Source organism: Periophthalmus magnuspinnatus, chromosome 16, assembly GCF_009829125.3.
Source record: "Periophthalmus magnuspinnatus isolate fPerMag1 chromosome 16, fPerMag1.2.pri, whole genome shotgun sequence".
NCBI classification, from domain to species: domain Eukaryota; kingdom Metazoa; phylum Chordata; class Actinopteri; order Gobiiformes; family Gobiidae; genus Periophthalmus; species Periophthalmus magnuspinnatus.
This window is the reverse complement of record NC_047141.1, coordinates 1,355,300-1,373,001: the sequence shown is the minus strand read 5'-3', so window position 1 is coordinate 1,373,001 and position 17,702 is coordinate 1,355,300. Positions and strand designations below refer to the sequence as shown.

The window sequence follows — 17,702 nt, the reverse complement described above, 5'->3', positions numbered from 1 at the left end:
TATCTTCTGCTGTGTAGCCTCCTGAGTGTGCTCTCTGATCATCTAAACGCTGAGATCGCCGCAGGAACCATCTCCTCCAAACAGGACGCCATGGACTACATCACGTGGACATACTTCTTCAGACGGCTCGTCATGAACCCCAGGTAACACACACACACACACACACACACACACACACACACTGGGCATGGGCTCAGTGTGGAGGAAGAGAGGAGAGGGGGAAGAGGGTAGAGACAGATGAAGAGAGGAAGGAGGGCATGAGAGAGAGAGAGAAAAAGAGAGAGGGTGGAGAGGATGGAGAGAAAGGATGGAGAGAAGGAGAGATAGAGGATAGATGGATGATAGAGAGAATGGATAGAGGGAGAGGATCGAGGGAGTGAAAGGATAGAGAGAATGAATGGGGAGAGAAAGGAAGGAGAGATGAGGGAGAGAGGGAATGGGGAAAGGAAGAGAGAAGATGAAGAGGGGAAGATGGAAGGGTGAGAGAGAAAAGATGGAGGAGAGTTAGAGAGAGGGAGTAAACGGGGTGGATGAACAGAAGGAGGAGTGAGAGAGAAGAAAAAGTGTTGCTAGAACATCTGGAGAGAGACAGAGACCAGAGCGTCCAGCTGTGAGGCCTTTACACGGCTGTCAGAGGCTCACACTGAGAAACTCAACAGACTCTGTGACCACTGTACACTGAAGCACTCTGTTCCACATGTCATGTGGTAATACAGGAAGTGCTCCACTCTGTTTTTTAACTCCACACACCTTCACTAGAATCATTTGGATCATTTACAGACCTGGAATTTCCAATCTCTACTTAACTAAAGGTAAAAGGAGCTGTTAACTTGAAAACTACCACTTCGTGACATCACAAGGTGGAACAGAGCATTTTGAGCTTTGGAGATGTAGCAGACTAATAATAAAGTGTTACTCAAACACGTGTGAATGAAACAAAGCACGACTCCAGGTCTCTTTGTGGTGAGGAAATAACATTATAACATACATTAAAAACTATCGCAATATGAGCCTTTTAAGTCTCTCTCCCTCCCCATATTCAGACGCCGTGTTGTTGCTGTCTCCGGTTAGTACTGTTGGATCTCATTTATCTGCCTCCTCCTCCCCCTCCTTCTCATCCTTCTCCTTCTTCTGCATTCACATTCAGACACACACAGTCCCCAGGGCCCCATAACTGTCTGCAGCACCATCAGGGGCCAAACCCACCTCTGATAATGACCATGGCTTCATTACACCAAACCACGCTCTAAATATGTTGGACTAACTTCTGTTCACGTGGGTGGTGCTCGATAAAACTGAGTTATAGTCTCAAACGTCTGTCTCATGTTGGGATTCTAGGGTTTTTCCTTTTTAAATAATTTTATGCTTGTGATTCCAGCAGACAGTGGCTCATAAAGAGGTTTGTGATTTAATCTGCAAAGTAAAACTATGTAAATATCACTGGGTACATTTACATAGACTGTATATATAAATGGACATAGCTAACCTGCTAGCCGCCGCTTTCCAGATAGGAAGTGATCATGGACGCACTTCCGGCTCCATCGACTCTGGCTCCAATTCACTTTCTGTGTAAAAACTGTGTCCCCTCTCTCTGTAACTGCTGCTGTCAGACTCGTCATTTTGGTCTTAAATGTTCGTATTATCCCGCTCTACATGATCCTAGGGTTTTTATTTCACTATTGTGTCTGTAAATCAAGATATGAACATTAATAACAGACAAATCAAGCGCCTTCTTTCCCCAAGGTTGCTCCGGCTAGCGTTAGCAACAGCATTGCTAAGCTCGCTCCCTGCTAAACCAGCAGGGCGCCAGGTTACCTTCAACAGCCTCGCTCTGAATTGGCTCTTTGGTTGCTATGATACTCGTGGTCGGAATTCCAAATATGGAACTAGGCTCCAAATTGGTCGCTACACCTGCTAGCCTCGATGAGCTTCATTTGGGTGGAGCTGAACGCTGTGGGTGTTGTCACACTCACTTAGTCCTTTTTGCTAAACAATCTGTGGTGTAAAGTGATATTTCTACGCTTTTATAGTTAATAGTTAATAGTTAATTGTAAGTTTTATTCACATTTTGTGCAATAGTTAAATCTTAACATGCAGAATATTTCCATCAGAATCATTTGAAAATATGTAAAAATCAGCTGTTTCACATCGCCTAACTTTACTGGTGGAAGAAGTATACTGAAAAAAGTAAAGCATTGGTTTAACCTATAATTTATATCATAATCATTTACATCTAAATATTCTTAATTGATCATAATGATATGTATTAAACTGGTCAAATGAAATTAGTTTAATTTATAAGAGTCAATACTTATAAATTGGTTCATTGTTTAACATTTAATTGGGTCAATAAAAAAAAAATGTATTGGCATTATGGGCCAATTTAAAAATATTAAATTAAAAGAACATACTTGTAATAGATTAGTACCACTTAAAATTCTAAGTTAAAAGAATGTACATTTAATCGATTAATGAGGTTCATTGGTTCAACTTACAATTTATATCTTAATCCATTTCCATCTAAAAAGTCTTAGTTGTTCCTGTGATCCTGATTCTCATTCTAAGAAAGAATAGGTTCAAGATGATAATTATGTTACTGTAATGTTTAACATTAAATGAGCAAATTTAAAACATTAAAGTCCTGTATAACACATTTCAACTCTCAATATTATTGTCCTATATTCTTAGTAAATACATGACACATTGATAATTTCAGTGTGACAGGCATTAACATTTTCTCACATTTCTCTCTTGTTTAAACACTCTCAATATTCAAACCTTCCTATATTATTTCCCTATTATATGTTTCTGAATTTTTTTCGGCGCAGAGCATTTTATCGACATTGTGCGTTTTGTTCATCCAACATTTATGTAAACTTGTCTGAGCACATTCTGAACTGTAAGAAGACACGGCACAGAGGAGACTGATGGACAATGGTCTTCAGTCCCTTAGCCAATCAGGACACAGAACACAATGCGCGTTCAGACGCTGTAAAAAAAACATGCAAAATTGCACCAAAAAAATTTGCTAAATAGCGAGACCAGGAAAGGTGATGTAGCAAGGGACAACTGTACTGAATTTTGTTACTTAAGTAAAAAGTTACTCAAACTAAAAATATCACATGAAAAAATGTTGTTAAAGTGCAAATGTAGTGATATTGATTCAAAATTCATATTTTGTTCAGCAGAAACAATATGAATCACTTTCTTAACTTTTCTTAAGAATTTTGTCTATTTATTTTTATTTTGCACTAAGCTGAAGCTTGAACTGGAAAACTTTAGACAGGATGTTTCCACGAACATGGTCAAAATAACTCATAACTCATCACTGTGTAGTGGAGTAGAAAGTTCAGATACTGCCCTCAAATGTAGTGAAGTAAAAGTAAAAAACATCCACTCTGAAATGTACTTAAGTAAAGTACTGCACTTTACTACTTGTACTTTGTTATCTGGGCTAGTTACAATCTTGTACTAAATATAAATCTTAAGTGTGAATATTCCTTTGATGAAGTGCGTACAGACTAATATGTTACCCAGAATGCACTGCCTGAGGGTCATCTGTTCTGTGTACCTGTGTAACAAAGCCAGGCCTGTTCTCTCCACAAATATTACGAGCTAATAGAGATTATGTTTGATTACACGTGAGCACAGCGGACTCATGTGGGAACTCTTTACTCTTTCTCTCTTCTTCCCCCTCTCTTCCTTTCTTCTTCCCTCCATCCAAACCCTCTATCTCTCTCTCACTTCCTTTCTTACCTATCACTCTCTTCCAGCCTCTCCCCCTCTCTTGCACTCCTTTCTTTCTTTTTCTCTCCCTCTACCTCTCTCTCTTCCTTTCTTTATCCCTCTGTCTCTGTTTCTATGTATATTTCTTTACAGTATTCTCTATCTTTCTTCTCCGCTCCCTTTCTCTCCTTCTTTCCCTATCTCTTTCCCCCTCCTGCATGCCCTTTCTCTCTCTTCTTCCCATGCCCTCTTTCTCTCCCCTGTTCTTTCTATCTCTTCTTCCCTCTCTCCCTCACTATTGGTCTATGCCTGTGTCTTATTATATCCCTTTCTTATCCCCATCTCTTCCTTCCTCTCTTTTTCTTACTCTCCTATCCCCCCTCTCTCTTTCCCTCTCATTCTTTACCCTCTTTCCCTCTTTTTCTCTCACCCCTCTTTACCCCCTCTCTCTAACACTCTCTATCTCTCTTCCTCCCTCTACCTCACCCCTTTTCTTCTCCTCCCCTCTTTTGCTCACTCTCTTTCTGACTCTCCCTTCTCCTCTCTCTCTCGATCTCTTTCTTTCCCCCTTTCCCCTTTCTCTCTTTTTCTCCCCTCTCTATCTTTCTCTCTCCTCTTTTTTTCTGCCTCTCTCCTCCTGAAACGTGGAAACCATTTTGTCCCATGTGCTGTTTCTTCTTGTGTAATAACTCTGTCTCTCTGGTTCTCATTTCTCGTTAAGCTGCTTCATCTGTTTGACTTTATTACATTAATCGGTCCCATTCACAGACACACTTCTGCACATGTGAAACTATATTTATACTTCAGCTCTTGTGTTTCTCAAAGTGTGGGGCTGGTGTCAGTGGAGTACAGTTGTCCCTCGCTATATTGTAGTTCACCTTTCATGGTCTCTCTGTTTCGCGGATTTGTGCAATTTTACTTTTTTTTTTTACAGTGTATGAACGTGCATTGTGTTCTGCGTCCTGATTGGCTGTTGGACTGTAGACCATTGTCCATCAGTCTCCTCCGTGCCGTGTCTCCTGTACAGTACAGAATGTGTTCAGACAAATTTACATAAATGTTGGATCTCAGTGTGACTCTGAAGTGCTGTGTGTTTGCAAGTTTTCTCCCCGACAAAACCCACAATGTCAATGAAACGTTCTGCACCGACGAAGGCGCCTACGAAGGTTTGAACTTTGAGAGAGTTTAAACAAGAAAGAAATGTGAGAAAATGTTAATGCTTATGTGAGAAAAGTGTATAAAGTGTGTGGTGAGGGGATTTACAGCCTTAAAACATATTAATAATTGTAAAAAATAAAGCTGACTACTTTGCGTATTTTGCCTATTGCAGGTTATTTTTAGAACATAACCCCCGCAATAAACCAGGGACCACTGTACATGGGCCCATTTGGGAAAGCATGATGATGGATGGGTGACATATGGAGGTATCTGTATTGGGCCAATAGAGAAAACATATTCAATATCTGGCTTAAGCTCCTTAGTCTTTGTAAACAAACTACTGAGTAAAAGTAGAACCTTAAATATCAAAATATCAAATTGTGATTTTTCTGATAAGCCTTTAGAAGAATATGAACTCACAAACGAAAACACATTTCAGAACGTGTTTATACAGATCATCTGACACACAAAGGGTGGGCATCTGACATACACAGAGAAGGCATGAGACACACTACAGCCTTTGGGATTGGCTAGTTGTATTCATTCAATTTCAGTTTGATTGCGAATAATATTGCAACTTTAATCCGTATCCACTAATTTTGGACCATTCTCAGTTGGGACGTCTTGTGTTTTTTATGCTTATATTGTTTCATATTTCAGTCCGGTTTTGTTTACTAACAACACTCCTTCTAACATTGTGGTTGTTTTGTTTTTTTTCTCCTATTAAAGTTATTACAGCCTGGAGGACATCAGCCATGACTCCATCAACAAGTATCTGTCCAGTTTGGTGGAGAGGAGCCTTCGAGACCTGGAATGCTCCTACTGCATCGAAATACAAGAGGTCTGTGGGTTTTAAAGGTGTTGTCCACATACATGTCTGCTTAAAGGAGCTGCACTAGATTTATACTTAAAATCAGATCTTTATCCAAGTTCTAGTCCAGAGGTGGGCAAACTTTTTCACACACGGGCCACAATGGGCTCAAAAATTTGGCAGAGGGGCCAGGCCAGGATATATATATATATGTATATGTATTTAATTAGAGATTTGGCCTGTAACATGTAGCAAAGCGCGAATATGCAAGGCTCATTAAATCAATAATTAATTTATTAAATTTCACTTAAATAAATACAAAAGAAAAACTCACATTCAGTTTTATCAAGTGCCAAAAGATCAACAACTTATTGAAATGGTAAAATGAACAAGGTTTTACACTCGCCTATTTTAATGTAATTTGATCACGTTCAGCGGGCCGGATTAGTAAGCCCAAAGGGTCGTGTGTGGCCCCTGGGCCATAGTTTGCCCATGTCTCTTCTAGTTATTTCTTCTCATTGAGCCTCTGAAGTTGTATTTGGAGTGATTCATCTTTGAGTAATCTTTCATTGACTATTTTCAAGATGCCATTTTGTCAATCTACCCCCATTTAACCTCAACCGGTACACGCCCACTGTGCCATACATGCCCACCCTGACAGGCCCACTGTGACATACGCACTTCCTGCTCGAGTTTTCTTTTCTTAATCGGTGATACTCTTAGGATTCGGCAGCGTCGCATCGTCATTTTGGTACAAATGAAAAAGTAGAGTGAAAAAGTATGAAAAACTAGAGTCTAGAGTGATGTGCAACTATCCATTGGGGGCGTCATCAGCATGTGACACTTTGTTGGGATGATGTTTACGGTGACGTCAGCTCCCATTGGACACCACAGTTTGCTGAGGCGGAAGTCAGCGGATTTGTTTCTTATCGTTTTAGATGAATATTGTGATTTAAAATGTGTTAATTATAACATTCCACGGGTGTCAGAGATGAGAACTACAGAGACACAAGCACAATAGGGCTGATTTAAAACATTAAAAACAGTTTTATAGTTTGCAGTGGTCCCAACACATTCCTCTCATTGTAATTATTCACAACGATTAATTTAGAAGAATTTTTCCACAACTTTCAGAGACCAGAGCGGAATTTGGCTGTAATGCTACAACAACTAGCATGCTAACAGCACATCTACAATATATCTGTACTGGGGCAAGATGAATTTTACTGTCTTGAAAATATCCGATACAGCCCCTTTAATTTGTCGTATTGTTACAAAAATAAAAATTTTAAATCTGTGTTTGTTTCTCCAGGATGATCGCACGATTGAGCCCATGACGTACGGACGCATCTCCTCTTATTATTACCTCAAACATCAAACCATCCGAATGTTCAAGGAGCGGCTCCGAGCAGAGCTGCCCATCGAGGAGCTTCTGTCTGTCCTCACGGTGAGTGCGACTGGATCAGATCAGAAAGAAGTAAAACATTATGACCACTGAGAGGATCACACAAAGATACTAGGAATGGACCCTGCTAGCAAAATCATTCCTTCCCTTTGTCAATTACCAATCCATCCACTTTCTTTCTCTTATCTGGGGGCAGTAGTCTAAAAGCAGGGACGCTCAACCTCCCCTCACCCCAGACACTTCCTCCAGCTCCTCCAGTGAGACCCCAAGACGTTCCCTATTTATTTATCTACAGTTGCACTATGGAATTTTTGTGGTTTAGGGGGCACCACCTGATTCAATTCAAGTTTATCTATGTCTTACATTTAAAACAACTGACCAAAGAGCTTCAAATTAAAGTCAACAAAAAACTAATTTACAGACACATAGACTGTGTAAAGAAGTGGACTAAGAGGACCACAGCTTTCAGCTCCAAATGAAGCTCATTGAGGCTAGCAATTATGTATTCTATGTATCCTTTGTATCATAGCAACCAAAGAGCCAATCAGGAGCGAGACTGTTGAAGGTAACTGCCCTTCCCACCTGCACCTCTGTTTTAGCAGAGAGGGGTCTCTTAGCAACGCTGTTAATCAAACCTGTTTGCTAATGCTAGTGAGAGCGACCCCGGGACACAAGGCGTCTGATTTGTCTGTTGTTAATGTTCATATATTGATTTACAGACACAATAGTGAAATAGAAACCCCAGGATCATGTAGAGCGGGTTAATATGAACATTTAAGAGTCTGACAGCAGCAGTTACAGAGAGAGGGAACACAGTTTTTACATAGAAAGTGAACTGGAGCCAGGTCGATGGAGCAAGAACTGCGCCCATTATCACTTCCTGTTTGTAACGCGCCGGCTAGGAAGTTAGCTATGTCCATTTATATAAACAGTCTATGGTCTAGTTGTAACAACTGAAAGGATCTGACAGGCAGATTATTTATCTATGGAACTTTCCTAGTTTAAGGGGTGCCACCTGCTTGTATCCATGGGGATGTCATTTCTTTATTTGGAATATTCCACAGTATGGCATTAAACATATATTTTATAATGTCTGTATTATTTCGTAAAGTTGATGTGTTAAAAGTAGAAACAGGGACAATGATTTGAAAACATGTTTGTCTAGTTTTATCATCTAGTGCTGCAGATCATCACCATGGTGATAAATCGGTGACATCATCAGGTCAAGTTACTGGTCAGAGTCTGTGGAGAGGCAAACCCTTTTACAATAAGAAGGTTTTTTGATGTATTTTAGCAACAAAACACATGTAAATAAAAAAAAATATATATATATATATATATATATATATATATATATATATATATATATATATATATCAAAATGATGGCTCATTGTGGAATATTTCAGGCTAAGAAATGACATTTTACATGAGTTGGATGGGGTTTACTCCTGGTTTAGAACTGGTCTAAGGAACTAACTGTTCTATTTGTGAGCTTGTCCGCACACTTGGTTAAATTATCGCCTCTGTCTTCTCATCATTAACTCTTTCTCTTCCTGATTTGAACTTTGACCTTACACGTGTCATTGTGAGGTCATCCAGAGTCAGCTCCTGATTGGACGGCTTGACCCCAGCTTCACACCTTTAACGGAGGGGGAGGAAGGCTCACTGACGCCTTAACAAGTCTTATACCTTTACCATCTCTTGCTTTTTCTGCGATGCCATAAACAGAGTGTGGTCCATTTATTTTTGTAATTTTTTAATATGTTTTAGATTACAGCACGTGTTATGTTTTTAATTAACGATTTTATGTTTATGTAGAAAAGCCCCATTAGACACCATGGACCACTCCATTTCATCATTTAGCAAAATTGATAATGATTTTAATTGTAGGAAATATTTCTATGAATTTGGTTTGCGACAGTACAAGTGTTTTTTTTGTTTTTTTGTTTTTTTCAGTCTTTGATTCTCTTTTCATGTTTCTCTATCTGTGTCTGAAGCTGTAATTACTTTAACACATGAAGAGGCTCATCACTCGTCTGTTTCTCACACGACTCTTCTCTCCATCAGACCAACACTTACAACAGGCCACTGACCCCTCTCTGTTTTCCTCCTGCTCTCCTCCCTCTCTATCTACCTTCCTCTCACTCTCCCTCTCTCCCTTTCTCTCTCCTGCACTCCTCTTCTCCCTCCCTCTCACTTTCACCATCTATCTCTACATTTTTCTCCTCTTTCTCCCTCCCTCTTATTCCCACCCTCCCTATCTCTGTCCCTCTCTCTTTTTCTTCCTTTCGCTCCCTCCATCTCTCCTTCTGTCCTCCTCTCCCTCTTTCTCTTCCCTCTCCCTCCCTCTCTTCTCTCTCCCTCTCACCCTCCCTCACTCCCTCCCTCCTTTCTTCTCCCTCCCTCCCTCTCGCCCTGATATTATCCACCACATTGTTTTTTAATTATTGCGTCTTTTTCTCCTACTTCTCCTCCTCTTCTTCCTCCTCCTGCTCTTTCTTCTGGTGCTCCTCCTTCTCTTGCTCCTCCTGCTCCTTCTCGTAATATCTTTTCTTTTTTGCCTTATTATAAACAAATAAACATTAATAACAAGAAAAAATGTAATTTAAAACCAAAATGTCATGGGATGTTTTGAATGAGCTGGAAGGTGGTCTACAGTGAACCATCTCCTCCGCAATGGCTCGTTTTCTCGTCACTTGTCACCATAACTTTGTCACGCCAAAAATTATTCACATTTTGCTTATATTCAGTTTGTAAACGTTCTCGTTAATGGCTCCTGAAGATGGTATTATAAGATCTATCTCCTTCTTTACATCCCATCCATATGCAAACCCCGCGATTACGTATTCAGACCGTATCCTTAGCACCATTTTTCACCCAGTCCTATACACGCTCCCTATATCCCTCCTATAGTCTTTTCCCTCTAAACTGGAGTCGACTTCTTAACAGATGAGCTTTGGTTTAGTGTGTGATAAATGCCCCATGTGGCCTGTGGGGGGGGCTGTTCTGGCTGAGTGGATGCAGGGGTTGTTCGGAGGGGGGGGTTAAAACGTGTCGGCGCATTTCAGTGTAAAGACAAAGAGACAGAAGAGTGATGGAGAGACGTCACCAGAGACGACGTCGATTTAAGCATCTGGGGTTTGGTTTGTAGCAAATTCTCTCCTGTTTTAGATATTTCTATTTCATTTATTTTTATTTCTACTGGGAGAGCCCGATGAGAGCGCCAGACACTCTTTTTCACAATACAGAACAATACAACCTTGTGATGTCATCATGTGGTAATACAGGAAGTGCTTCACTGTGTTTTTAAACTCCACACACCTTCACTAGAATCATTTGGATCATTTCAGCTCTGGAATTGCCAATCGCTACTGAAATAAAGGTAAAAGGAGCTGTTAAATTGAAACCTACCACTTCATGACATCACAAGGTGGAACAGAGCATTTTGAGCTTTGGAGATGTAGACAGACTAATAAAGTGTTAACCAAAGTTAAAGTGTTTTGAGTAGGTGACCGCAATATGACATGGCTTAAGCTCACAAGAGTCAATTTTTTGTAATTTGGAACTTTAAGATAATGCGCGAAAAACGAGAAGAATTCATACAAAAATACAAGGAACCAGGAATGAGAAGAGAATTAGAAAAAAGATTTATATTTTTGGAGTAAAGAGTCAATTGATATTTTTGTGTGTGTAATATAGGACATAGCATATAAGAAACACAGGTGCCGGTGTGATTATAAATGTACAAAATATTCCTTCCTGTATTACCACATGACATCACAAGGTGGAACAGGGTGTTTTCTGTTTAAGAGAACAGTCAGCCTCAGCCTGAATGAAACAAAACACAACTCCAGGTCTGTTTGTGATGAGGAAACAACATTAGAACACAGATCAGAAAATAGTGTAATATGAGTCCTTTAAGTGTAGACCAGTATCAGGTATCAAGTATCAGTATCGATATAAAAAAAATTAAAAAATGACGCCGCAGCTTTTCATAGACACTTGTTTTATTACTAATTTGCATGTTCTGCGCATTGCTTTCAGGATGCAGAAGAGTACGCAGAGCTCCCAGTGCGACACAATGAGGACCAGCTGAACAGTGTGTTGGCTCAGCAACTCCCCCTGCAGGTGAACCCACACTCGTTCGACAGCGCTCACACCAAAACTCACCTCCTGCTCCAGGCCCACTTCAGCCGCGCCCCGCTCCCCTGCAGCGACTACGGCACTGACACCAAGACCGTGCTGGACAACGCCATCCGCATTTGCCAGGTTGGTCTAGGACGGCATCTGTTTACTATTAAAGAGGGGGTATTACATTTCTATGGTGTATTAAAGAGGGGGTATTACATTTCTATGGTGTATTAAAGAGGGGGTATTACACTTCTATGGTGTATTAAAGAGGGGGTATTACATTTCTATGGTGTATTAAAGAGGGGGTACTACATTTCTATGGTGTATTAAAGAGGGGGTATTACACTTCTATGGTGTATTAAAGAGGGGGTATTACACTTCTATGGTGTATTAAAGAGGGGGTATTACATTTCTATGGTGTATTAAAGAGGGGGTACTACATTTCTATGGTGTATTAAAGAGGGGGTATTACATTTCTATGGTGTATTAAAGAGGGGGTATTACACTTCTATGGTGTATTAAAGAGGGGGTATTACACTTCTATGGCGTATTAAAGAGGGGGTATTACACTTCTATGGCGTATTAAAGAGGGGGTATTACACTTCTATGGCGTATTAAAGAGGCGGTATTACACTTCTATGGGGCATTAAAGAGGGGGTTTTACACTTCTATGGCGTATTAAAGAGGGGGTATTACACTTCTATGCTGTATTAAAGAGGGGGTATTACACTTCTATGGCGTATTAAAGAGGCGGTATTACACTTCTATGGGGCATTAAAGAGGGGGTACTTTACTTTTATGGGATCTTAAAGAGAGAGGGATTACACTTTGATGGGGTATTAAAGAGGCGGTATTTTACTTCTATGGGGTATTAAAGAGAGAATATTTTAATTCTATCGGGTATTAAAGAGAGAATAATTTACTTCTATGGGGTAATAGCTCCTAACACATAACCAATTTAGATCTCCATGTTTCCTTTTATTGTTTTGAAAATGCTGTTTTCCTTTAGGAGCTAAGTCACTCCCCCTTCAAAGCGCTTTCACATTAGAATTGCCCTGCATTTCACTGATGAAACTACTGCACATCACATCAGTGAAGTTTGTGTGGTTGTAGTGTATTGTTTTGTGTCATGTTTTGATATATTTATGGAGCGATGTCGTGTGGGAGCATGGGTGATACAGGCTTGTGGGCGGAGCCTTGTACAAAATCTTACAGCTAACCGTAGGAAGGAAGCGAATAGGGCCCAGGAGAGATCACTAATTTACTCAAACATGTATGGATGACATCTAAATCCTCTTCAGACATTTTTTTGATGAGGGAACAACATTGTAACATGGGAGAAAGCTCCAATAATACCCCCTATATAATACCCCCTATATAATACCCTCTATATAATAGCACCTATATAACACCACCTATATAATAGCCCCTATATAATACCCCCTATATAATACCCTCTATATAATAGCACCTATATAATACCCCCTATATAATACCCTCTATATAATAGCACCTATATAATACCCCCTATATAATACCCTCTATATAATAGCCCCTATATAATACCCCCTATATAATACCCTCTATATAATAGCACCTATATAATACCACCTATATAATAGCACATATATAATACCCCCTATATAATACCCTCTATATAATAGCACCTAAATAATACCCTCTATATAATAGCCCCTATATAATAGCCCCTATATAATACCCTCTATATAATAGCCCCTATATAATACCCCCTATATAATACCCTCTATATAATAGCCCCTATATAATACCCCCTATATAATACCCTCTATATAATACCCTCTATATAATAGCCCCTATTTAATACCCCCTATATAATACCCCCTATATAATACCCTCTATATAATACCCTCTATATAATAGCCCCTATTTAATACCCCCTATATAATACCCTCTATATAATAGCCCCTATATAATACCCCCTATATAATACCCTCTATATAATACCCTCTATATAATAGCCCCTATTTAATACCCCCTATATAATACCCTCTATATAATAGCCCCTATATAATACCCCCTATATAATACCCTCTATATAATACTCTCTATATAATACCCTCTATATAATACTCTCTATATAATACCCTCTATATAATACCCCTATATAATAGCCCCTATATAATACCCTCTATATAATAGCCCCTATATAATACCCTCTATATAATAGCCCCTATATAATACCCTCTATATAATACTCTCTATATAATACCCTCTATATAATACTCTCTATATAATACCCTCTATATAATACTCTCTATATAATACTCTCTATATAATACCCTCTATATAATACTCTCTACATAATACTCTCTATATAATACCCTCTATATAATACTCTCTATATAATACCCTCTATATAATACTCTCTATATAATACCCTCTATATAATACTCTCTATATAATACTCTCTACATAATACTCTCTATATAATACCCTCTATATAATACCCTCTATATAATACTCTCTATATAATACCCTCTATATAATACCCTCTATATAATAGCCCCTATTTAATACCCCCTATATAATACCCTCTATATAATAGCCCCTATATAATACCCCCTATATAATACCCTCTATATAATACTCTCTATATAATACCCTCTATATAATACTCTCTATATAATACCCTCTATATAATACCCCTATATAATAGCCCCTATATAATACCCTCTATATAATAGCCCCTATATAATACCCTCTATATAATAGCCCCTATATAATACCCTCTATATAATACTCTCTATATAATACCCTCTATATAATACTCTCTATATAATACCCTCTATATAATACTCTCTATATAATACTCTCTATATAATACCCTCTATATAATACTCTCTACATAATACTCTCTATATAATACCCTCTATATAATACTCTCTATATAATACCCTCTATATAATACTCTCTATATAATACCCTCTATATAATACTCTCTATATAATACCCTCTATAGGTTCATGACAGCTGTGTGTTGTAAGGTGAGTCTCAATGTGACCCAATGCTATTCTATGTATTTATACTGTATATTGATCCCATACATGAGGGAAAAGGCCAAGTGTTCTGTAGATAAAGCCATTTTAGCAAATTGTGCACATAAATTTACTAATCTGGTACATCCAAACCATAGACTGTTTATATAAATGGACATAGCTAACCTGCTAGCTGCCACGTTACAAACAGGAAGTGATCATGGGTGCGCTTCCTCCTCCATCGATGCTGGTTCCAATCCACTTTCTATTGAAAAACTGTGAAGAGGCATTAGCTTCAACAACCTCACTCTGGATTGGCTCTTTGGTTGCTATGATCTTTTGGTCGCACTCTGCTCCAATGTAACGTCTAATTTGAGTGCAGCTGAAGACTGTAAGTGACGTCACACTCATTTAGTCCACTTCATTATTCAGTCTATGGGCAAGACACTTAACCCGCCTTGCTCTGGTGTGTGTGTGTGTGTGTGTGTGTGTGTGTGTGTGTGTGTGTACACTGGTGTGTGAATGTGTGTGTGAATGGGTGAGTGGTTCTTTGATGTAAAGACCTTTGAGCCTTTAAAGTAGAAAACTGCTATATAAAAATGAGACCATTGACCATTTTTACTTTCTCATATTTACACAGACACATAATATGGGACTTTTGAATAACTAAAATAATCTTCTGTAGATGTTGGTAAGCTTTAGCAGCAGGATGCTTCAGAAGTGGCCTCAGCCTTCGCCCGTCTCTGCTCTTTCACCGGAAAATCACAAACACATGTGGAGAATGGTTTACAGACACACTGCCAACTTCAAATAGAAACTAAACAAACTCACAAACAGTTTACGCTATCCACACATTAACACCCAGCACCCAGACAAAGAGGCATTTATAAAGCTGATGCCAGAGCCCAACTGGATGTAATATTGTTTCACATTAGGGAAAGTGAACGGCTGAAATGAATGGGGCCGTTTTGAATGGCTTTGTCTGGTCTCTTAAGAGATTGTGTTATTTATGGAGTGGATCTTCAGGTTAAAACTACAAATCACAAACCAGCGTCCTACATTCCTCTAAAACAGCGGCCTCCCAGTATGTGTCCGATTTCACGCTCTCCGGGAAGAACCAAAGCTTTTGCTGGGTTTAGTTTAGTTATAGCTATATCTGGGGTTACAATTCCATTTTAAAATCAACTTTATGGAGCATTGTACCATGTTATAACATTGTTATTGTCATCAAAAACATGTCTGGAGAGGTTTTAGATGTCATCCATGCATGTTTGAGTAATTTAGCGATCTCTCCTGGGCCTTATTCAATCCCTCCTTATGGTTAACTAAGGTTCTGTCCAAGGCTCTGCCCAGAAGCCTACGTCACCCATGGTCCCACACGACACCACTCCATAAATATATAAAAATATGATATAAAACTGTACACAACAACTTGACAAATCTGATACGATGTGCAGTAGTTTCATGATTATGGTCTGATAGCTCTCTGACGGGGGAGTGACTTAGCATGGGGAGTAGAACGAAACAGAAACTTATAAAACAAGTTAATTACATTGTTTGGGGTAAATATAGCATTTTTAAAACAATAAAAGGAAACATGGTAATCTAAATATGTTTTGTGTTATGCAACATGGGTGACAGTGGCCCTGTTGGTTGAGTGTTGTCCACTGATCTGAAGGTTGGTGGTTCGACAAATGAATGCTGTCGTTGTGTCCTTGGGCAAGACATTTAACCCACCTCTCCCCAGTGTCGGTGTACTACTGGTGCATGTGTGTGTGTGTGTGAATGGGTGAGTGGTTCCATGATGTAACGCACTTTGACTGTCTTGAACGTGGAAAAGTACAAAAGTGTAATAGCTCCTCTTTAACTAAGGTCCTGGGAATGCAGAAGGACTGTTTTAATGGTATATTGTGGCATCCCATATTATTCTTTGGATTAGCGGTGACCGTAGTCTGACCCCAGCTCTGTCCCTGTCTAGGCCATGCTGGACGTGTGTGCTCATGAGGGTTGGCTCGTGGCCTCTCTGAGCGTGTGTCAGCTGGTGCAGATGTTGGTCCAGGGTCGTTGGCTTCATGACTCCTCTTTGCTCACTTTGCCCCATGTGGAGAAACAGCACCTCTATCTGTTCAGGTAAGAGTTGAATTTGTTTGACAGGTAAAAGGCTTGTGTGACTCCAAAGCTCAACGTTCGCTGTTCCACCTTGTGATGTCATAAATCGGTAGTTTTCAAGTTAACAGTTCCTTTTACCTTTAGTTCAGTAGAGATCGACAATTCTAGAGCTGAAATGATCCAAATGATTCTAGTGAAGGTGTATGGAGTTGAAGCACTTCCTGTATTACCACATGATGACATCACAAGGTGGAACAGAGTGTTTTCAGTTTGAGAGAAGAACTCAGCCTAAATATGCAGGGTGTGTGCAAACGTGTGAATGAAACAAAACACAACTCCAGAGATCAGAGAATAGCGTCATTTTGCCCCTTTAAGTCTTGGAATACATAATTATAGATTTTAAAACAATGATGATTAATAGTTAGAGCTTAAAGGTACAGTGTGTAACTTTCCTACATTGGCATTTTTCCTCCATGATTCCATGGAAACAGAAACCATTTTTTGTAACATTCTCCCAAGATTTTCAGTGCAGTAAAAAGGACCTAAATGCAAAAAGCTTCAATTTTACTTTTACTTTTGGCTAAAATGTTACATACTATGGCTTTAAAGGAAACCTCATTAACTTGCATGAGCTTTCAACCAAGTTATTATGGTTCTCCCTCATCATGAACTTACTCAGATTTGTATTTGGATGCATGTTTGAGGCTAGGTTAGAGGCTTGAATGCTCAGGAAATGTCTGTTTTCACTTACCCCCTATCCCCTCCCCCTGCTCTGTAGTTACATTGGTTCTTTGAAAGATTACAGCTCAGTTTCTGTGGTTCTCATCTACTATCCATTGACATGTTACTGTTGTTCAGCCGTTTTAGATCAATGTTGCTGCCTACAAAAAGTGCAAAATGTAAAGTCATGATCTAAATGTGTTTTAAAATACCAATATTTCATTTTCATTTCATTTACTTATTTATTTCGAGCGCATGTATCAGGTACACTTAAAGCACATTTCACAAATTTGTTTGTATTTAAGCTCAAAAGGGAGTAGAGGTAAGATCAGGCCTATAAAATCCAGCCCGACCCGACCCAGGCCCGCGGGTATTAAAGCCCGACCCAGCCCGAGCCCGACCAATTAACTTGATTTGCAGGCCCGAGCCCGAAGTAAACCCGAAATTTCATATTTTATTTGTGAGGATAAATAAAAAAAATAAAGAACCAAACAAAGTTAAACATGCGTAAAAATAAGCCTACTAATAAAAAACCTTCGCCACTAACTACTGAAAATAGTCTAAGGTCCTGACAGCAAAAGTGCACGCACTTGTCTGTGATGGTCTGCTTAGTGCGAAGAGGT

At 39.2% G+C, this 17,702-nt stretch overlaps 1 protein-coding gene across 2 annotated transcripts in view; it reads left to right on the top strand.

The window, feature by feature from the left end:
- Nucleotides 1-17,702, top strand: part of ascc3 (activating signal cointegrator 1 complex subunit 3) — a 222,178-nt gene that overhangs the window by 194,727 nt on the left and 9,749 nt on the right. For both annotated transcript variants that reach the window (XM_033980435.2, XM_055227922.1), the window contains exons 34-38: nucleotides 18-143; nucleotides 5,614-5,725; nucleotides 7,008-7,142; nucleotides 11,147-11,371; nucleotides 16,229-16,380. In XM_033980435.2, the coding sequence (XP_033836326.1) occupies nucleotides 18-143; nucleotides 5,614-5,725; nucleotides 7,008-7,142; nucleotides 11,147-11,371; nucleotides 16,229-16,380 (750 nt within the window). The remainder of the gene's footprint in view (nucleotides 1-17; nucleotides 144-5,613; nucleotides 5,726-7,007; nucleotides 7,143-11,146; nucleotides 11,372-16,228; nucleotides 16,381-17,702) is intronic.